The sequence below is a fragment of the Oryctolagus cuniculus genome, chromosome 3, assembly GCF_964237555.1.
Source record: "Oryctolagus cuniculus chromosome 3, mOryCun1.1, whole genome shotgun sequence".
Lineage (NCBI taxonomy): Eukaryota > Metazoa > Chordata > Mammalia > Lagomorpha > Leporidae > Oryctolagus > Oryctolagus cuniculus.
Genome location: NC_091434.1, coordinates 38,257,943 through 38,280,357, shown reverse-complemented (window position 1 = coordinate 38,280,357; position 22,415 = coordinate 38,257,943). Strand labels below are relative to the sequence as shown.

At 49.6% G+C, this 22,415-nt stretch overlaps 1 protein-coding gene across 3 annotated transcripts in view; it reads right to left on the bottom strand.

The window, feature by feature from the left end:
• The window catches only part of MPP4 (MAGUK p55 scaffold protein 4), a 45,038-nt gene that overhangs the window by 17,781 nt on the left and 4,842 nt on the right, over nt 1–22,415 (bottom strand). For all 3 annotated transcript variants that reach the window (XM_070070381.1, XM_070070383.1, XM_070070382.1), the window contains exons 2-13: nt 21,345–21,454; nt 19,578–19,699; nt 17,215–17,292; nt 14,754–14,834; nt 13,152–13,283; nt 12,099–12,180; nt 10,014–10,099; nt 8,168–8,239; nt 7,539–7,735; nt 4,918–4,982; nt 4,207–4,224; nt 514–552 (exon numbers count right to left, since the gene is read on the bottom strand). In XM_070070381.1, coding sequence (XP_069926482.1) covers nt 514–552; nt 4,207–4,224; nt 4,918–4,982; nt 7,539–7,735; nt 8,168–8,239; nt 10,014–10,099; nt 12,099–12,180; nt 13,152–13,283; nt 14,754–14,834; nt 17,215–17,292; nt 19,578–19,699; nt 21,345–21,420 — 1,048 coding nt within the window. In that variant the 5' untranslated portion in view covers nt 21,421–21,454. The remainder of the gene's footprint in view (nt 1–513; nt 553–4,206; nt 4,225–4,917; nt 4,983–7,538; nt 7,736–8,167; nt 8,240–10,013; nt 10,100–12,098; nt 12,181–13,151; nt 13,284–14,753; nt 14,835–17,214; nt 17,293–19,577; nt 19,700–21,344; nt 21,455–22,415) is intronic.

The window sequence follows — 22,415 nt, the reverse complement described above, 5'->3', positions numbered from 1 at the left end:
AAAAGTCTTCCCACCTCCTCTCCCAACAAAAACCTAGTGATTCTTGAGCCAATATTAGTTCTACCACAAAATTTGAAACATCTTTTTGCAATTTACCAGAAAAAAGTTTAAGTATAGAAATGTGAGAACCTACTACTATCCATCTGTATTAGAATCCATCAGAAGATGGTATCAGACTTAACAACAGAACATAGGTTTTGCTTCTGTAAATTTTGATATCTCAGTGTTGTATAGTATTCCACAGGAGCATGGGAGTTTGCTATGACAAGTGCCACCAAGCTTTCGTGAGGTTATTTCCAAGACACTATTTACAACCCTGGGAGCCTGGAGATATCCCTTCCAAGTGCAGGATCCCAGAGAGAGAGGAAGAGGAAGAGGAAGAGGACTAGGATGGGGACCCTTTGGACACAGAGGCCTGTGGTCCATTTGGCCAACTCTGTTCCACGCAGTCTATAGCTAGAGGCTTCACAGTTCTTCTTGGTGATAAATCAATTAGAAAAAAAAAAATGTTACCTGCTTCCACACACTTCTCGTCAATCTTCATGTCATCTTCTATAAAAGAGCACAGAAAGAAGAAATTAAAAAGCAATAAAAAAATCCACATGTGTAGACCAATAAAACTCAGACCAACTTATGATAATGTTTCTCTTACGACTACTGCTCACTTGGAGAGATAAAAAGGATTCGTCTATATTAGATGGAAATGTATTATATGGGAGGACATAGAGTATCAAAACGGTTAAAGCTTTTAAAACATGGACTTTTGAGTGCTGGACAAATGCATTTATCTCTAAGCCTCTGCTCTCCATCTGTGAATGGGGTTAACACTAAGCCCTCCCACCAGCACAGGGTGGCGGCTGAAGTTTACAACAACGTATTATACATTTTATAAAAGGCTGAAAGAGATAAATATGAAGGTTCCCAACTTGGAGAAATGATAAGTGTTTAAGTGGTGGAAGTGCTAACACCCAGATTAGATTAGATTACACACTGTATGCATACATCAGATTATCATATTTGCCTCATAATATATAGGATGATCAGATATCAATTAAAATTTGAAAACAGCTACCATCTAGGATTCCGTGAGAGGACGCATAAAAAGCTCAGGCACATAGTAAGTGCTCAGTACACGTTAACTCCTTTTACCTTTAGCTGAGGGACATATAAGGGTATCCAAAAATTTGTAGAAAATGGAATTAAAAGATAAGTTTACTTAGGGCCAAGGAATGTGAAATCCATGCATTCAAAGGGGTATTCAAAGGGTTGTGGAAAATCGTATTATGAAAAACTATGCATTAGTTACCCTCACTTAAGAGGATAAAAAGTATAACTTATAAAACCACTTGTCCTGCCGCTGAAAACCCTCCACAACGTGCCTGCACCCCACATGGAAGGCTGATGTCCCCTTCTCCCATCTCATTGTCCCGTTGGAGCAGACATCGTGGTTCTGCCCTTGTGCTGCTGCTTACGCTGTCCCCTCCACCTGTCACGCTCCAAAGTCCATCTCAAACGTTGGTCAGAATGGACACCCCTGCCACAGGCCAGCATTTCCTTCCTGCCCCCTCCAGTTCTCTGCTACCATGCGCCAGCTGCATGCCGTACTTTCGCCATTGGGCTGTTTGTCTTATTTGTTCTCTTAGACAGCTCCCGGAAGCAGGCACTGCTTCCTGGTATTGCCAGACTCCACGGAGCACAGCACACTGTTCTGCACATAGTAGGCCTATCATAAACTCTGCCCTTGAATGTTTCTTTAAGGACCAAAACAATTTATTTAAATATACCTTCTGAAAAAATATTTTCCTCTTTCAGCATTGTACATCTTGTGCCCAGCTCTTCCCACATGTTCAAGAAATAGTTTAAGAATGAGTTAAATAAACGAGTCTTATACATGTTCCAGAGGTACAGTTTGGATAACAAATATCATAAAGTACCACATATCACCATCCCCTTAAAGAACACATCATGCATGAATGTTCTTACATAAATTATGAAATATGATATATTCTAAGAAATGGCACTCCTTCTCAGAGGTACAGATAGACAAGTGACATGGTTGAGGTTTTTGACTCGTCACTCAATCCCTTTTATATTCATTTAGAGATTATGTTCCAGATGGGCCTTGTATAACAACAATGAGTTCATTAGTTCTCAGGACATAATCAGAGGGTTTTTTTGAAAGGCAAACATTGTCATTTCTGATTTGCTGATGAAGCTACAGAGACCAGGGGTGATTCTCCAGCAACACACAAGAGCCCTGGCCCTTCTGGCCCCGTCACTAGGAGGGGGCTGGTGCTTTTGCTCTCCCCAAACCCACAGGTGCGCACCTCTGGCCTAGGTAGGTATCACGGACTGAATTAGGCCTCCCCCCATATCCACAGACTGAAACCCTAGCCTCCACTATCCCTGGATTTGGAGATGGCGAGGAAATGAAGGTTAAATGAGGTCAAAGTTTGGAGCCTCATGGATTAGTATGCCCGAGTTCCACTTCAGAATAATTGGGTTCAATTCCCGGCTCCACTCATTGATTCCAGCTTCCTGCTAATGTGGGCCCTGGGAGGCAGCAGTGATGGCTCAAGTACTTGGGTTTCTGCCACCCACATGGGAGACCTGGATGGAGTTCCTGGCTCCTGGCTTTGGCTCCAGCCCAGATCTGGCTGTTGCAGCCATTTGGCAAGTGAACCAGAAGATGTGAATGAGCTCTCGCTGTCTGTATGTCTGACTCCCTGCCATTCAAACAAATAAATACTTTTAAAACGAGACAGAGAGAGAGAAGGCAGCACCAGAGGTCTAAGAATGCACAGAGCCAAGGCCACCTGAGCACACAGCAAGGAGGTGGCCATCTGTGAGCCAGGGCACCGACTCTGCTGGAACCTTGGTCCTAATTAGCCACCTCCAGGACTGTGAGAACACAGGTGTGTGCTGTTTAAGCCTCACAGCCTGCAGCATTTGGTTGCACAACCCAATCCAAGACAGTGGGCTTGTAACTCACCAGAACCACATGGTCCCCAAACCTCCCTCTAAACAGTGCAGCCTGTGATGTGACCCCAGGAACACATACCCAGGAGCAGGTGCCAAATTTGAGCCTCTCCTACTTCCTTCTGCTCATATTTCCACCTTCATCTGCCAGTATCACACATGCCTTTTGTCCTTGGGGAATACAGGCTAGAGCTCCACATCTATAGATCTGTTTTCTAAAGTCTTCAGCTGGGGCCAGTGCCGTACCATAGAAGGCTAAACTTCCACCTATGGCGCCAGCATCCCATATGGGTTCCGCTTCAAGTCCTGGCTGCTCCACTTCTGATCCAGCCCTCTTCTATGACCTGGGAAAGCACTAGAAGATGGCCCAAGTTCTTGGGCCCCTGCACCGGCATGGGAAACCTGGAGGAAGCTCCTGGCTTTGGATCAGCTCAGATCTGGCTGTTGTGGCCATTTAGGGAGTGAACTAAAAGATGGAAGACACCTCTCTTTCTCTCTCTCTCTCTCTCTCTCTAATTCTGCCTCTCAAATAAATAAATAAACCTTAAAAACAATTCCTCTGCAGTCCCTGGCCTCACTTTCAATGCAAGGATGAAATGTGAGTGGTGGCTAAGGGGACTGCGTTTCTCCCTCTCTCCCCTCTCTCTGAGGAGACAGCATCTTATTTACATATGAGTGTGTGCACAGGGGTGTGTGAGACCTCATGGGGGTTTTCCAGATGGCTGGGCATGGAGAAGGGGAAGGGATCATAGCTCAAAGTCCCATTTGCCCCCAGTACAGAGCTCTTCAAACAGATGGAGGCTTGGATCCAGGCTACACCATTTGCAACTTCAGACAACCATTCTTACCTTCTCTGAGCGTCAATCTTTTCATCCATAAAATGGGAACAATAATGACAGTTGCCTATGGTGTTATTTGTATATAACATGTATAAAGAAGTTGAAACAGAACACTTGATCCGTTTTGCAATGTTTGCTGAGTTCTTTGCAGGTGCTGTGTTACACTGAAGCTGTTCATAAACATTACCTCTCCTTAATCCTTTGTGTTAGGACAATAGTACTTTGCCCATGTTCTTTTTTATAATTTTTTATAAATTAGTGACTCCCACACTACTAGCTACTTCAGAAGAGTTTAAAGGCTGAACTGAATTGAATTTTTAAAAAACCTACAGCAAGTCTCTCCCAGACTCTGGAGAGACGTGGTTTTTCTTTAAATACTATTTCTTACCTTCTTCCATAGAAATCACTGGGAGCAGACAAGCAATGGGAGCAGAGACAGAGAGAAAACACAATGTCAATGCCGTAGTTCCTTAGGCTAATTTACAATAAGAGAAGCAAAGTGCCAACATTATTGAAATTAATATTCTGGGTTGATTCTCTAGAAGTTCAATGGAGATTTGGTACCAAAGTGACCAATGAGTGCCTTCGGGAGCCTTGTTGGACTCAGGGATCTACTTGCTTCTGGAAAACTCCACCCCCTCCCATCCCAATAAAGTCTATAAAGGTTGTGTTCTACTCATTTCTGGATTGAGGAGCTTAGCTCGGTGTATTTCAGGAACTCAAATATTGAATGACAGAATGGAAAAAAAAGGAAGGAGTAAGAGAGGGGAAAGGAGGAAGGGGAAGAAGAGGGAGGAAAGCTTTGTGATGGCTCGCAGTGCTGGGTGCTGGTCTGGTGTAACGCATTTACGGGCTGCCGAGCTCCTGCCGGGCTTCGGGCAGGGAGGGGCGTCTTAATGTTGTCAGTAGCACAAGGACCTTTCTGTTTCGATAACCTGAAAAATCTTCTAAATCCAAAGCCATCCCTGTCCATGCGGCATTTCAGAGGGCCAGCTGCAGGGAGAACATCTACAGGCCCTGGGGACATTCAGGGATGTTGTCTGGGGCAGGCTCCATCCGGCGGGAGCTTGTGCTGGGTCGGAGGGAACTGCACACTCACAGATGGTTGACTTGGAACAGGTGTGAGGCTGGTACGGCTGAGACCACCAGAATTCCCGCTGCTTCCTAGGCCAAAACAGACAGCAGCGATGTGCTGTTTTCTGCGGTGTCCACTCCTTCAATGTGGCTGATTTCAAGCCACCACGGCATACCACAGCACACCATGGCACACGGCAGCACACCGCAGCACACCATGGTACACCACTGCACACCACGGCACACAGCGGCACACCACCACACACCACAGCACACCACGGCTCACAGCGGCACACCATGGCACACCACCACACACCATGGCACACGGCGGCACACCATGGTACACCACTGCACACCACGGCACACGGCGGCACACCACCGCACACCACAGCACACCATGGCACACGGCAGCACACCATGGCACACCACCGCACACCATGGCACACGGTGGCACACCACCGCACACCACAGCACACCATGGCACACGGCGGCACACCACGGCACACCACCGCACACCATGGCACACGGCGGCACACCACCACACACCACAGCACACCATGGCACACGGCAGCACACCATGGCACACGGCGGCACACCACCGCACACCACAGCACACCATGGCACACGGCAGCACACCATGGCACACCACCGCACACCGCGGCACACAGCAGCACACCATGGCACACCACGGCACACAGCGACACATGGCTCCACTCCATGGGCTGAGTGGGGGTGGGGAGGGCTGTCCTTGCTCCTCACTGCCATTCCCAGATCATTCACCCTCTTCTGTAGGTGCCACCTGCTGTGAGTATCCTCTATTAATGACTCCTGCTCGCTCCCACACTCGCCACACTCTCGATGATTTAAGCCTATAAACACGCCTTCCGACACTCTGGCTCTAGGGTTCTTGATCACCTCTTCCTCCAATGACGTGCTCATCCAGCTCCAGCCAGTGCCTCCTGCCGTCACACCCTAGGCCTATCAGCACCAGCAGCTGAGCATCTCCACCACGTCAGTTCCCAGCATCCTTCCTCCTGCCTACACCTCCCCTCCTTCCCAGGATCGAGAATCCATTGACCTTGCTTCCTTTTACTGATTCCCTCTGGCTTCCTCCCCTTCTCGTTCTCAATGGCTTACACGCCATGGTCCATTCTGAGCACTCCCCTGGCCCTTTCCTGATTCGTTATTGATTCCAGCTCTGTCTAATCTGGACTTACACCTCAGGAAGCTGACCAGAAGTGCTCCAAATCTGTGGCCTTTAACCTAAGTAAGGTTAACCTTACTGCTGGTTGTGCCACATCGACCTAACGCGTGTGTACTTGTGGAAACTTGCCAAACTGTTCCCTTCCCCATCCTGACAGCTTCTTACCATCCTACCCTCACCCATGACACTGCTCTCACTGCAAATAGCATCACTGGAGAACCTCCACCAGCTCCAGCCTCAACTGTGCGCACATACCTAGCCTCCTCTCCTGCTACTACTGTGCACGAACATTGGCTTACAATCCCGTAGCAAGCGAAGTCCGCCATGTGCAGAGCAGACAGCTTCTCCTGGTTGTCCAAGGACCCCGGCAGCAGCCACTCTTCTCTTCCATGTCCACCAGCATCACTCACCCCCCTGTGATCCCTGCACTTCCCCCATTTCTCCATTGCTCTGTTCTGCTTGACACCAACATGTCTCAAAGAGCTTTCCATCATCATTGTCATCAGCCTCTTCGAATCCCACCCTGACTCGGACTTTGGCCCCATACCTCCACCGAAATGGCTTCTGACAAGCAGGCCAGGGCTGTTCCCATTGCCAAATCCCACACCTGTCCACAGTGCCCCCAGCAGCCCTTGGCAGAGCTGAGCAGGACACCAGGCGGCCTCGATTTTCATTCTTTCACAATCCGCTTCTTTAGGTCCTTGTCTTCTTCCCGATCCTTTAACATGGCTGAGCTCTGGACCCCTTCCCTCTTCTCTCTTCACTCCCTTCCTTGGTGATCTCGTCAACTCTCAGTAGCATAAGGTGAGGGTGGTGATTTGGGACTCAGTAACTGACCTCAACTCGGCTTTAAAAGATCAATGACGTTTTGTCGTAGTGTTTGGGCTGTTATCACAAAATACCATAGTGGTACGCACAACATACTGGATAGCTAATAAATAATTGAAATGTATTGCTCATAGTTCCCGATGGCTAGGAAGCCCACGATTGAGGTCCTGGCAGATTCCATGTCACCTTGCTCTCTACTTGGCACCTTCTAGATGCATCTTCACATGGTAGCAGGGGCAAACAGGCTCCCTCGGGCCTCTCTGAGAAGGACCCAAGTCTCATTCATGAGCATTCTGCCTTTACGACCCAATCAACTCCTACGGCCCTACCCCTTCCTACTATTGCACTGGGTATCAGGCTTCAACATATGAATGGGGAGGGAGAAGATAAACATGAAGACCTAACACTTTCTGTGTTCAAGTTAACTTTCCTTCTTGAGTATTTTCTCTCGTTTCTAGCTGATATGATGAGTCCCCTGAGTATGTGTGATGCCCAGGACATAGAGCTGAGTTATTTGAGTTACCTGTGAGTGTGTGTGTTCTGCTTGTCTCTTTCTATCCCACCCCGAGGAGAACACTTCATTTCCTGAGTCCAGAAGCACGGATTTTTCTTACCTCTTTAGAAGAGGCTTAGAAGGAATCAGCCCCGCACAGGTGGCAAGGTCTGTAATTTTCCGGGCCTGCCACCAGAGGGCATCATTCTGGTCCACGATCTGGAGGATGTCTCCTTTCTGGAAAGGCAATCCAGCGTCCATGCAGGGGATGGCAGGATCCTCCTGGGGCCAGTAATCGGTCATGGCACGAACATACACCTGACGGCAGGGGAATAACGGGGCCATCAGAAGAGCCCTTCCCTGCGGGCCGCCACAACTGACAAACCAGTTCTCCCACTTCTCCACCCTCACCAAGAGAGAGAACCTGGAGAACAAGCCTCCTGATCAGATTTGCTCTAGGGTCCACAGAATACAAGTGTTTTGAGGAACAGCCTGGCTCGGCTCTGCGATGCTTTCGCTCACATTTGCACAACTTTTGATGTTGCGTCTTGAGAACTTGGTAGCCCCATCTCCCGTCGTGTATGCCCACTCGGCATCTTGGATCATAGGCATTGAAAAATATCTGAGCTGGCATTGAACACATGTCCAACGTGGTGTGAAGGACAGCTGTGTTCCAAGCCACATTGAGGCCTTGTTACTGCTATTTGGGGACCCACTGTGTGTGAGGCTGCAGGCTTGGCAAGTTCTTACCATCTTCTGGCTGTTCACAGGAGGGTCGGAAACAGGGACCACCTTGAACATGATTGTCCCGCGAGACATGGCCTGGAAAGTGACAAAGGGGGAAGAATCCTAGAGTGAGCCCAATCCCAGAGGGTCACTGGGGTTTGGCGGACGGAGTCACAGTGGAATGGATCCAGGTCTCTAGTGACATCCCCCTTAGAGACTTTCACAAGGGCTCAAGAGCTGACTGTCACCACCAGAACCAGTCAAGTTCACTGCAGGTTCTGGGTCACAAATCTGCTGGAATCCACATGGGGTCGCCTCCCCCAGGGACCCTCCACCTCACTGCTGACAGACAGCCCTCTCGGCCACGTCTTCTTCCCACAGATCTCTGTCTTCCCCTGCCGACCCCTCACTCAGTGAGCATTTCCTGAGTATCTGTTTCTGTACTACTTGTCCCTGATGTCCCAGGGCTCCCACGTTTTCTAGGAGAACTGATTCGCTGCCAAAGTAACGGTGCAAATGGGGAGCCCCTCGAACTGATGGCGCATATGGAGAAACTCCTAGTCTGATGGGGGAGGTAAGAATCCCCCCTCACAAATGAGCAGGCTTCCGAAGTTCATGGAAGAACACAGTAAAGTAGAATGGGAGTTTTGGGGGAACGTTTGGAAACCCCCTTATGCACCATGACAGGGATCAGAAGAGTGGACATTCAGCCTAGTGGCCAAGATGCCCACATCCCACGACAGTGCCCGAGGTTGGTTTCCAACTCCAGCTCTTGACTTGGCTTCCTGCCAACACAGACCCCAGGAGCCAATGGTGATGGGTCAAGTAATTGGGTTCCTGCCACCTGCATGGGAGACCTGAGTTGAGTCCCAAGCTCCCGGCTTTAGGCTGGTCTAGCCATAGCCATTGTGAGCATTCAGGGCAGGAACTGTAAGATTGGTGGGGGAATCTCTCTCTCTCTGTATGCCTTTCCAAAAAATCCAGAAATTAACAAGGCTCCAATCTTACTTTGGGGAATTTCAGAGTCCCACCATCCTGGCAACTCAGCTGGCACCTGGGTTGAGGCAGGCACACACACGCTGTGACTTTTAATATTTCAAGCTCCCTTTGCAGCATGTTGCCTGTCACCCAGAATCTTCCCAAATACTTGGGTGCTTACCATACTCCTTACAATACCACCCCTCATCTCAGTCTCTCAGTCACCTCTGTGGAGACCTAGAGCTCCCCCAGGAGCCCAGTTTGAGAACCACTACTGATCCACCTCAGACCCCCACCCCTGGAGTCTGCCTGGCTGGAGATGGGGGGCGGGGAGAGATGTAGGATAGCGGACATCCTGGGGTGGGATTCGGGGAACGGTTGCAGGGAATGATGACAGAGAGACCAGAGGCTCCCATAATCAGGTTACAAGTCCCCAGCTCCCTCCCCCAAGGCCAGCAAAGGCGCCCCCTCCCCCCAGCACTGCCATCTGTTGATTTGCTCTTGCCCTACAGCTGCCCTTGAGGAAGGCGGGAAACAGATTTCAGGTGGTGCAACCACTGGGGGAGTGGGTGGGTGAGAGCTCACATTCAGACTCCCCTCCAAAGGCTCGCTCTGCCCACCAGGGCTGCTTCCAGCAGAGCAACCCAAGTGAGGGAGGACCTGGGCTGGGGCACCAGGCAGCTTCCTGAGGCTGGGGTCAGGACTTCTGGGGCAGTAAAGGAGAGCCACCAGTGAACTGCGCGACCAGCCTGGGGCCTGGCGGGTGGCAGCCGCCGACCCCCAGCGCACGCCAGCACACCTGATCCCCACCACGCTACATGCACACACGTGGGCGTGACAGGCTCAGTCCAGCCAAGGCCATCGGCTCACTCAGGACCAGGAGGACTAGTACCAGAATGTGGATCACTTGTTCAGGGTCCAGTCCCTCAACTGAAATTCCATTCACTTCCACCAGTTTGTCTCCAGCATAGAGCAGTCCTAGGCAAACAAGAACACAAAACAAGGAAGGGTGCAAAGAAATTAAAAAAAAAAAAATTATGGTATGTATCCCAATAACTACCCTCCAAATTCACCAACCCAAGCGTGTTCCGATTGTTAAATTTGTCATGAAATCATTGTAATAAAGCCAAACAATAAATCCCAACTTCCACCGCTGCCAGAAGTGTGCACGCATTCCACTTTCCCACCTCTTCACCAGCTCTTCTTGTTAACCAATGAGGATATACTTATTTTCACTAATCTGATGTTATAAAGTGGAACCAGACACTTAGAAGAAGATATCACTAAAAACAGAGATGTCAGGATTCTGAGTAAATTACAAATGAAAGGGGCAGGGGAAAGTGGGGTGTTCTTCAAAGGGGGAAAATGCAAAGAAATGTGTCAATTAAGATTTTGTCCTGGGGCTGGTGCTGTGGCGTAGCAGGTTAAAGCCCTGGTCTGCAGCACCAGCATCCCATATGGCTGCCGGTTCAAGGCCCAGCTGCTCTACTTCCAATCCAGCTCTCTGCTATTGCCTGGGAAAGCAGTAGAAGACAGCCAAGTCCTTGGGCCCCTGCACCCGTGTGGGAGACCCAGAAGAAGCTTCTGGCTCCTGGCTTCAGATCAGCTCAGCTCTGGCTGTTGTGGCCATTTGGGGAGTGAATCAGTAGATGGAAGACACTTGTTTCCCTCTCTCCCTCTCCCTCTATCTATAATTCTGCCTTTCAAATAAAGATAATAAATTAAAAAAAAAAAAAAACAGATTTAGCCCTGAGCCTGGAAGTAAGGGAGGGTAGGAAGGAGGGCACAGGCAGGAGGTCGGGTAATGGGAAAATCGCAGCTCCGCGGGAGGAGTAAGTTCGAATGGCCTGTCACACAGCAGAGTGACTTTAGAATGCACTCTCTGCAGCACTCAAGAAGAGCTATGAGAGAGGAGATCAAAGATGCCCCACTCAAAGAAATGGCAGGTGTTGGAGGAGTTGGGAACGCCTACTGCATTGATCTGATCACTTCACCTGCTGAAGACGTGCACTGACTTATCATACTCTACCTTTAAAGGTGGACAATTATCATCTGCCACTTCAACAAAGAATAAGGATCAAGAAACAAGGGGCAACACAGTGGAGTAGTCAGAGACGTGAGCCAAGGAGGATGACATCACAAAGCAGAAACCAAGGATGAGGATTTCCAGAAAGGTCTTGACAGCACCGAGCTGGGCAAGAAGCAAACCTGGGGCAAAAGAAGGCCCAGTGCTCTGGGGAACAAGGAAGTCCCCTTTATCTCCTAACAGGAGGCTGAGTTTACCGTGGGCCAAGCTCAGGGGCTTGGGTAGTGAGGACTTGCAGCCGTAGGTATAGAACACAGCTTTGTCACGTAATCTCCTTGGGCCTCTGTTTCCTCATCGATAAAAAGGGCACAATAGGGCCAGTACCATGGTGTAGTGAGCTAAGCCTCTGCCTGCAGTGCCGGCATCCCATATGGGCGCCGGTTTGAGTCCCAGCTGCTCCACTTCCGATCCAGCTCTCTGCTATGGCCTGGGAAAGCAGTGGAAGATGGCCCAAGTTCTTGGGCCCTTGCACCCACGTGGGAAACCCAGAAGAAGCTCCTGGCTCCTGGCTTCAGACTGGCTCAGCTCCAGCCATTGCGGCCATCTGGAGATGGCCAGCAGATGGAAGACCTTTCTCTCTGTCTCTCCCTCTCCCTGTGACTCTACCTCTCAAATAAAAAATAAAATCTTTTTTAAAAAATGGCATGATAATAATTACCTTGTTAGGTCTCCACGACAGTGTAAACTGAGAGAACATTAGTACGGTGCCTAGAGCAGGAGGGACTCAGTAAAGAAGGGGATAGGACTTCTCTGGACTATTCCTTCCTTCCTTCTTCACTGTGTTAACCAAGCGAGGGTCTTATTAGAGCTTGTGCTCATTTAGGAAAGAGGGATTTCTGTCAAAGGCTTCCCGTCTTCCCGGTCACACATACACCTGCTGCGCCAGCTTACCACTCCTCTCCACCAGCCCGCCATGGATGACCCTGGCCACCAGGATGTCCCCTGTCAGCTCGTGGCGCTTGATGGTAGCTCCCTGGAGAGAGAACACAGGGGGGCCCCTCCTTTACCAAATGTGACAATTTTCTGGTGGCTTCTCCCAGTCAGTGCAGCCGTGGTCTTTCAGATGAGAATATTCACAGCAGCCAGGGAGAAGGGGGCCACGTGGTGTCCTGTGGACTGGCAGCCACACCCGGCCATCACAGAGGAAAAGCCGTTCAACCTTGACCTCTGAGCTCTCTATCCTATCACGTAGACATAAAAGATTCTTCCAGAGACTAAGCAAACCTCATACCCGCATCCTCATTCTTAGAAGATCAAATTGATACCTCACTAGCTTCCCATTAACCACAGAGAGAAACATAGGCAAGGGCGGGGGATTTAAGTGACATCTATACATACATCAGAAGGTCAAATAACCAAAAATATACATCTGATTTTTCATAAAAATGCATCCTGTTAGTCTTTCTTTTCAAATAAGGAAGGCACCAAGCAGAAGTCTTTCCTTAAGTGAAAACATCACAACATGTAATGTGTTAGAAACCCCCAACAAATCCACCTCATGGGGCCTGCTGTGAGTTAAGCGGTACCCACAACACCAACATCCCATATCATAGCAACCGTTCAAGTCCCAGCTGCTCCTCTTCTGATCGGCTCCCTGCTAATGTGCCTGGGCAAGCAGCGGGAAATGACCCAAGTGCTTGGGCCCCTGCACCTACCTGGGAGATCTGGATGGAGCTCTGGGCCTTGGCTTTGGCCAGCCATTGTGGCCATTTGGGAAGTGAACCAGCAGAAGGACAATACCCCCCCCCCCTTTCCCTCCGTGTCACTCTCCCCTCCCCTTCAAATAAATCAATACAATCAAAAAAAAAAAAAAAAAAAAAAAGGCTGCATCATTTGCAGTCATTAACATCCCCGGACGTGTGACCACAGAAAAGAACATTGCCCAAGCAACCTCTAGATACAGCCAGGTTCACAAGTAACCCTAGTGTAAACCCACTTCCTTACCAGGGGCTGTTGGTTTTTCACCAAACAAACGATCCTCATTGCTTCCTCACTCTCGGGGATGTTGTCGGGCAGTGGGGGGAGAAGGGGCTCAAAATCTTTCTGAGCTACCGTGTCATGGGCGCTGAGCAAGGCCTGGGAACAGGAAAGGAAGAGGTTAACAGAAGCCACACCCATGCAGCGACTCTGCACTATGTCAGGCACCGGGCACCAACACCCCACGTGGCCGTGCTGGGCGCGGTCCTTAGTTTATACGTGGATTCATTCATCCTTTACAGTAACCCCATGGGGCGGAGACATTTATGGCCCCAGTCTCCCAGGAAGGAAACAAGAGCATCCTCTTTCATTCCCACGAGCACGTTTCATCCCGTGACATTCTCATTTTCCAGACGCTCAGCTCAGCCACGGGACTTCGTAGGGAGTTCCAATTACAAAACGACGTCTGTAAGAGTTCCCCCAACTGAGGCAGCATGGGGAGTGGTCATCAGAACATCTCACAGGCTTAATTTGTCAGCAACACCACGTGGCACAGAACGAGGAGAGGTAGGTCTGTTTATGGTAGGATCAGAGCGCCCCCTCTCGGCCCATTGTGTCACATTCTCATTTCCCAGGTGCGGAAGCTTCCTCAGCCGGAAGACTGCTGCACAGAATTCAGAGGGAACTCAGAAAATCCCCCAAGTCATGCGTGCTGTTGAGGATATTTGATAATCTATGCTTACGTTGTAAACTACTCATTTGACTCATAAATCCCCCTGCTCCAAAGGCAAACGTCTTCTTAACCTTTTATCAATAGTTTCATCTCAAAAATCTAAATTTTCATTCTATAATCAAGTCTTCTCATATGCCCCTCACATGGGTAATCATCATGATATCATATTTTCCAAACGCCATCACCCATTTTATCCGAAACCTAAAATATTCCCAAGCTTAGGGCCCGGTATGGTGGCAAAGCAGGCGAACTGCTGCTTGCAGTGCCGGCATCCCACACTGGAGCAATGGTTTGAGTCCCAACTGCTCTGCTTCCAAACCAGCTCCCTGCCTAGGACCCTGAGAAAGCAGGGTGAGATGGACCAAGCGCTTGGGCCCCTTCCACCCATGTGGGAGACCAGGATGGAGTTCCCAGCACTTGACTTCGGCCTGGCCCAGACCTAGCTGTTGTGGCCATTGGGAGAGTGAGCCAGGAGAGGGAAGACTTCTCTCTGTCTCTCTTCCTTCCTCTCTCTCGCTCTCCCCTCTCCCTCTCATTCTCTCTATTGCTCTCTCAATGAAATAAATGAATAAATCTTTTTTTAAAATTCCCGTCTGAAAGGAAGTGTGGAGGTTATTCCTCTATTACTGGAAGCTCTCCTGATTGTCCACCAGAATTTTAGAGGGACAATAACTTTGTGAAGGAAACAAGACGCCATAGAAAGTTTTGGATGCCTCCTCATAAATACAGCGGGTGTAGCTCCATGAATGACAGCACTAAGCCGGTCCCTTCTGAGACCCACTGCTCTGAGTACACTAGAACACTTATTCTGAGAGCGTATTTTCAATCGCATTCGTTTCTTCTTCCCCCATCTGTCCGTGTGCCAGGCGGGCAGATCTGCTATGGCAAACGCTTGCCTTGGAGTGTGGAGCCTGGAGGATCCGTCTCAGCTCTTGGATCTCTGGGGATTTCGGGGCTTCCCGTAATAGGTCCAGCACCTGGTTCATGAAAAGCATGCATTATGGAACGTTAAAAAATCTCCGTCACTTAGTTAACCAGATCGAGGTTAGATAACAGACCAACATGATGTTGACCTAAGAAACACAGCTCCGAAGCCTCTTTTGTCTTTAAGTCAGATTCCTCCCTCATCCTTCCAGTCTGCTGCGGGAGGTCAGACCTGTGTTTGGAGTGGATCTAAACCCAAGTGCCTGGCCCTGGCACATCACAGCCTAGGAGAAAGGCTGTGACAGCGTACGTGACACGGGTCATCTTCCTACCACCCAGAGGGAGACCTGGATGCACTTCCAGGCTCCTGGCTTCAGCCTGGCCCAGCCCCGGCTGGTACAGGCATTTGGCGAATGAACCAGTGGATGGAAGATCATGTGTGAGTGTGTTTGGGGTGTGTGCATGCACGTGTGTGTGACTCTGCCTATCAAGTAGATGAAAATAAACATTTAAAATGTTTTTCTATTTCAGAATGTATCATTCAACTAGCGATTTTCATGTTAGTTGCAATGGTTAAAAGTGCTAATAAAATACACTCTGCTCTCTTTGCCGCAGCTTCATCGTGGACGTGCTTTGGGAGGACATCAGCCCCAGGAGTTTCGGGCAGTGCAGCACCACGACGTCCGGCCATGAAAACAAGCAGCTCACAGAGCGTTCGCTTCCCTCGCTTGGGTGACAGGAGAATGAAATGTGCGCGCGTTCTCTGGACAGCTGAGGACAAACCGAGTTGTTGATTCCCAGAATTGAGGGTCAAGGCTTAACTTTCTGGTTTTATTTTTCTATTCCTCTTAATATGGTTTGGGCAATGAATAATAATAAAATGGATTACTTTTATTAATCTATTTGAAAATATTTATTGAGCACCAGCTACATGCAGGGCACCGCCTTAGGTGACATAGAACAGCAGTGAGCAGGCAGCAAAAACCTCCATTCTCACGGAGGTGGCAGGGCAATCAGGAGACACAGACAGTAAATAAAATATACAAGAAAAATACTTTTTGTTTGATGGTGAGAAGAGTTAAGGATAATTAGAAATAAAAGCAGGAGCCGAGAGAGTACGAGGAGGGGATGTAATTTTAGGCACGTGACCTGGAAAAGTCCCAGTGAGCAAGTGATGCCTGAGTGGAGATGAGGGAGAAAATTGTGTGGGTGCATGGGCAAAGCATTAGTGACACAGGGACTAGCAAGTGCAAAGGTCCTGTGGCAGGAGCACGTCTGATGAATCTAAAGAACCACAAGGGGCCAATATAGCTGGGGCAGAGTGAGCCAGAGAGAGTGGTGAATGTCAAGTCAAGGAAGCGCTAGCAGCTCAGTTGTATAAGAATTTCGGTATTTACTCTGAAGTGGGAAGGGTTCCAGTGGAGAAGTGACAGGCTGGACTGACTTTGGCTGCTACACTGGGAATACAGGGGGCGCGGGTAGACCAGGACACCAGGCAGGAGGCTACAGAGTGACTATCTGTGGAAGAGATGAGCATGGCTTGTACCAGGGGCCTGGGCGGTGAGGGTCTGGGTGTGCTTTAAGGTAGAGCCAACGGGATTCGCCTTCAGACTGGCATGGGTGTGAGGGAAAGACTCAGCTCTTCACCCAGGGCCACAGGAACAGCGGTGCCGTCACTGAGCTGGAAGGGGCCGCGAGCGGAGTGGGTGGGGCGGACACACCGAGCGGAGGCGTCCAGTAAACTCCCAAGTCATGTGGGGAGGGGGCAGATGAACAGCTGAGACCACACTTCAGGGTTAGAGTCATGAATGTACTGGGCCCCTGCTGTGGCTTGCTCGGTAAAGCTGCTGCCTGAGGCGCCGGCGTCCCACCAGTGCAAGCTCCGGCGGCTCTACTTCCAATCCAGCTCCCTGCTAGTGCACCTGGGAAGGCAGCAGAGGACGGCCCTAGTTCTTGGGCCCCTGTACCCACATGGGAGACCCAGAAGAGGCTCCTGGCTCCTGGCTTTGGCCTGGCCCAGCCCCGGCTGTTGCAGCCACCTGGGAAGTAAACCAGTGGGTGGAAGATTCTCTCTCTCTCTCTCTCTCTCTCTTTCTTTCTCTCTCTCTAATTCTGTTTTTTAAATAAATAAATCTTTCCAAAAATAGAATTATAAATTTAGAAATCATTACTATAGTACCACTCTGTTTACACTGGCAAGTTGCAAGGTTTAGGGACAAAAGGAGGTCAGTAGATACGTGTTAACAATGTGGGAGTTTTCTGTTTTAATTTGGGGAAATAGCCAGCTAATTTTCTCCCTTATATTCAAGTTCAATGAAAAACACTTACTAAGATGCATACTCATCAGTGAAATGCTTCCACTGGGGCCTTTGATTTGGGGCCAGCACGGCAGGTGAGCCACAGCTCTGCTATCCTGAGGGGAGGCAAGCTTACCTCGCGGGACAATGCCTGTGCGTGGTGCGTGGCGGGAGCCAATTTCTTCTCTTGGAACTCCTGGAGGCAGTCATACACCTGCAGAAAGGTGAGGGCGGGAGAAGTGATGGCGCTCAGGGCATGCGTCACGTTTGGAACCAAAGGCTGCCAAAGGGGAGATGCGGCCCGGACAGCTGCCGGAGCCGTCGACACATGGGGTGGACAGGTCTGCGCTCAGGCGGGGCTCCAGTGGCCAGAGAGAGAGGCACTCAGTGGCTGCCAGGCTTCCGCAGCGAGATGGTTGGCTGCCCCGGGAAGCTGAGCCTCCCCGTGCGATTTCACTGATAAACAGAAATCCAAACGTTTGTCAAGCTGGGTGTGGGTAGGGTTTCTGGGGCTCAGAGCAGCTGGGATTTATAGGCAGTGCTCAAAGGGGCATCTCAAGGGAGGGTCTTTCTGGGGAGCCCTGTGAGGCCCCTTGCACCATACAAGGCATGAGTGCAGTGCCTAGGGGTCAGCCAGGGCTCTACAGGCTGGGCACACCACCGCCGCTCCTCTGTGCTCTGATCTCTGCGGCCAGCCATTTCCCACTCCCCCCTTAATTCTCCAGTGAAGATGCATTCTAAAAATCCCAACTTCCTCTCTGCTAATCCTGGGAATTTTTTTCCATACCAAGGTCTAGAGGTGGGCTGAGTACATCCGAGTCTGCCTCGCTCTGCAGCGCAGCCTTTAACCTTGCATTTCAAGTGGCGCTTCTCGGACAGGTGGAGGCCTGAGGCCCCGTGGGCCTGGCTCAGCCCAGCCTCCCCCGTCCGCCTCTGTGGTGGCTTCACTTCCCTGCTCTACCCGCGGGCCAGCGCTCAAGTCCACCTGGAGGTGGTGGAGGCTGATTGGTGACGCAGGGAGCACAAAGATCCCTTGTGGCGAGCAAGAGCTATGGCCAGACAAAGTCGCGATTCCTGTCTGAGTCGATCCTGCAGGGAAAGTAGCTGGGAGAAACCAAGTGCTTGAAAACACATGACCCAAGTACTCTTTTGATCTTGCTAAGGATGCTGCTGTTTCAGAATATGATTTTAACACGTGTCATTAATTGCTCTCATTTATAATACATAGAATTTATAATTTATATATAGAATTTATAATTTATAATATTAACTGCTCTCATTTCACATTTACATGAAGGAAACACCTACACCTTCAGAAACAACTTCAAAAGACTCTTTCTTCATCACATTTGTTCAGAACAACAAGATTATGGCAGGAGCTCTCCTGCTTAGGAGAGTCTACGGTATTGCGTATGCAATTTTAGCCAAATGAAAAAGGAAGAAGAAATATTTGGGAGAGAAAACGTTGAGATTCCTCAACAGAAGCATTAAGTTCTCACTCTCCAAATTTAGTAAAGAGGAATCATTTTTTGAAAGCATTTTTGTTGGGGCAGGCCTTTGGCCCAAGGCACTGCTTTGAACACCTGCATTCCATATTGAGTGCCTGGTTCGCATTCTGGCTACTGAGCTTCCAAACCAGCTTCCTGTTAATGCACACCTGGGAGGGGCAGATAATGACTCAAGGCCTCTGGTCCCTGCCATCCATATGGGAGATTGAGTTACTGGCTATTTGGGGGAGTGAACCAGCAGATGGACAATCTCTCTCTCTCTCTCTCTCTCTGTCTCTCTCTCTGCCTTTCAAATAAATGTTAAAAGGAAAGAAATAAAGCATTTTGGTTCGTTCAGAGCTGGCCTCAAGGACCAAGTCTTGCATGCAGCTGATGAGCTGCTGCTGATGCCACCATGGTGGGTGCTCTGTGATCCCAGGGCTGTGGGAGGAAACAGGGGTGCAGGGAGAAAAAAGACAGGGGTGCATAGTCTTTTCCACCTAAGCCATTTCCTTCCTAGGTGCTGTGTGCAGCTCCTCTCTGAGGACTGTCTTCCAAACACTTTCTCCAAGTTGAACTCTCCCATCAGCTGACACGTGATACCACTGAGTGAGTAGTGGCTATGGCCCAAACGTCTGTGTACCCCCAAATCCATGTGCTGTAACCACTCCCCCCACCCCGGAGACAGTGGTATCAGACAGTGGAGTCTTTGGAGTGATCAGACCGCGAGGATGCAGCCCTCACGGATGAGATTAGGGCCCGAGAGAGACCTCTGCCCCATGCACCATGGGGGTTCACCCTCTGTGAACCACAGCCGAGCCCTCCGCAGACACCAGGTCTGCTAACGCCTTGATCTTGAGTCCAAGGCCCAGCTTCCAGAACCATAAGAAATAACTGTCTCTTGTTTCCAACCACCTGTTTGCGGCACTTGGGTAGAGCAGGCTGAATGGACTACGGTATGGTTTTCCTACCTGCACCGTAAGCAGAGGCTTCCCAGCAAAGGGGCGCTCACCTTCAGCAGAGCCTGCAGCCATGGGGAGTGCAGGAGATCATACAAGAGACACACTCCGTTCACGTCGCGGCTGTAGAACAGACTCAGCTCTCGCAGCACCAGCCTCAGGATGTGGGAGAGGCCTAGGGAAAGAGCGCGGAGAGCAGGTGGTAGGCAGGCGTGGCAAGAGAGGCAGATACAATCGCAGAGGGCAACTCAGACACCTGGGGCATGCCTTACGGTCTCGGGAGCAGTAGAAACAACCCTGGATTTAGGCCCAAAAGATCTGGCTTCACACCCTAGCCCATCGCCTGCTGTGGGAACTTCAAAAAGTCGCACAAGCCTCTGGAACCCGGTTTCCTTGTGGCCAAACGAGAATACAAAACATTCTTGGAAAATATGGGTCCTGAAAAAAAACTATGCATGGACTTCAGTGTTTTGTTTTTTTTTTTTGTTTTGTTTTGTTTTTTTTTTTGCCCCAAAATAGACTTATCTTTCAATTCCACTTTTCCATGAACTTCCTGAAAGAATTTCATGGGCTGACTTTCTTGTAGAGCTATTGCTATTATTAGCGTAAATAACATTAGGACATCAAATGGAAGGTTTCAATAGCATAATGTGACTGTTTCCCTGTCCCCATCTTCCAGGCCTGTGCTGCATCCCAGAATAATCTCCTTGTTTTCCATATCCTCTTTCTCCAGCTCAACCATCACGTCGTTTGTTTGTGCCCTTTCTGAAAATTCTTAGTGCAAATGTCCTTGAAAGTACCAATGGTTTCTAGGACAAATCTCAGCTTCTACTGATTGGAGGACTCAATGGATTTTAGTGCATGCTTGATTTTTCAACAAAGGTTTTCATAGAAATTCTGTTTTTATAGTGATATTTTTAATGTGAACAAGTTATATGGTTCTAAGATTTTTTTTTTTTTTGACAGGCAGAGTGGACAGTGAGAGAAGAGAGACAGAGAGAAAGGTCTTCCTTTACCGTTGGTTCACTCCCCAATGGCTGCTGCGGCCAGTGCACAGGAGCCAGGAGCTGGTCTCCCATGCGGGTGCAGGGCCCAAGCACTTGGGCCATCCTCCACTGCACTCCCGGGCCACAGCAGAGCTGGACTGGAGGGGGAGCAACCGGGACAGAATCCGGCGCCCCGACCGGGACTAGAACCCGGTGTGCCAGTGCCGCAGGCAGAGGATTAGCCTAGTGAGCCTCGGTGCCAGCCTCCAAGATTTTTTTTTAAATGTATATTTATTTTCATCTACTGGGGGGAGTGAAAAAGGGAGAGGGAGAAGAGGAGGGAGAGAGAATCAATCTTCTGTCCACTGGTTCACTCCCCAAATGCCCCCAACAGCTGGGGCTGGGAACTCCACCTGCGTCTCTCATGTGGGTGGCAGGGCCCGAGCACTTGGGCTGTCTTCTGCTGCCTCCCAAGCTGCACTAGCAGGAAGCTGGATCAGAAGCAGAGCAGGCTCGACCTGGTGCTCCCGCATGGGATGCCAACATCCCAGGTAGGGGTGCAACTTGCTGAGACACAATCCCCACCCTGTTCTACATTATAAAAAAATACTGTAGGGCAGGGAGCCAAAGGGCTCTAAATCCACCATGCTGGTTTCTTTCCTTGAAAATTGCTCTCCAACTTACGAGAATTTGAAGCAGTGCAATCAAATCTGCACGACGATTCCCTGTAGGGATCACAGCACACCCATCAGGAGTTCTTTCCACTCATTGAGCACATATTTATAGCGAAATTGTAAGGCTTCTGTGGTCTAAAGAAACCCAGGCGACACATACCATTTTCCGACTTGGCTGCTGAAGAAAGCTTCCTGTCCTTGTCCGGCGGAGCTGCTCCTCTGTCTGACTGTATCATCCTCCCTTGCCTGGGCTCCGAAAGGAATTCAGCTCTGGAAAGCAGAGGCGTCACACACAGCAGGCAGCACACGCAGCCACACCGGCCACGCAGCTCTCAGCACGTGGCAGTCCAGTGGCATCGGCTGAGCAAGCCGAGCACCCAGCTGTGCCCTGGGATGGACAGCAAATCAAACCCTGCTGGCTTTGAAACACTGTGGCAGTGGCGAATCTCAACTCACCAGCACTAGCTTTGTAAAACCACCCACCCCGCCGCCTAGCTTTTAAACAAGTGACAAGTAATGCTGCACAAGTGAACTGCACAACGGCCATGCAGGGTGTATACTGTGAGAAAACTAGGAAGGGCCTTTGAAAATGTGTTGCACTCACACAAACTTATGTTTTAATTCCATTTCCCTGAACTTTTTGGATCCCCTTGTATCTGGCTCATGTAAAAGTTCAAAGGCAGAGGCGACCCAGGGCTGGAAGGGTAGCCCTGTTCCAGGAAGTCATCAGGGAATAGACTTCTTCTAGCTCACAGCTTCACCACCCAGCGGAGTCATATTGTTTTCACCCACTTTCTCCAAGATGGTGGCTGAAGCTCCAGCCATCACTCCTACATTTCAGCCCACTGCTGTGTAAGGAAGTCTTCCAGAAGTTGTCCTACACAATGAGGAATCACGCCCTGTATAACTTTCAAATGACCCCCTCAGGGGGAAAAAAGCAGCTACAATTGTCTGAACCTAGAATCCAACTTTTCATTATGTATAAACACAACATTTTTTCAGTGTTAATGTACATTGAACTTGGTTTGCTACCAGCATCGAGAAATACATTTATTTTGTTCTGCTTTAAACTTTACCAAACTGCTCCCAAGCCATAAAATTATGTCATGATGCGCAGCACTGCTTGTAGCATTTAGGGGATTCTCTAACGCACCCCACAATCAAGCTATGTCCGCCCCTGCATTCCCTGTTGGATCTTCACAGATTCAGACAGGTGCTAGTTCATTCTTTC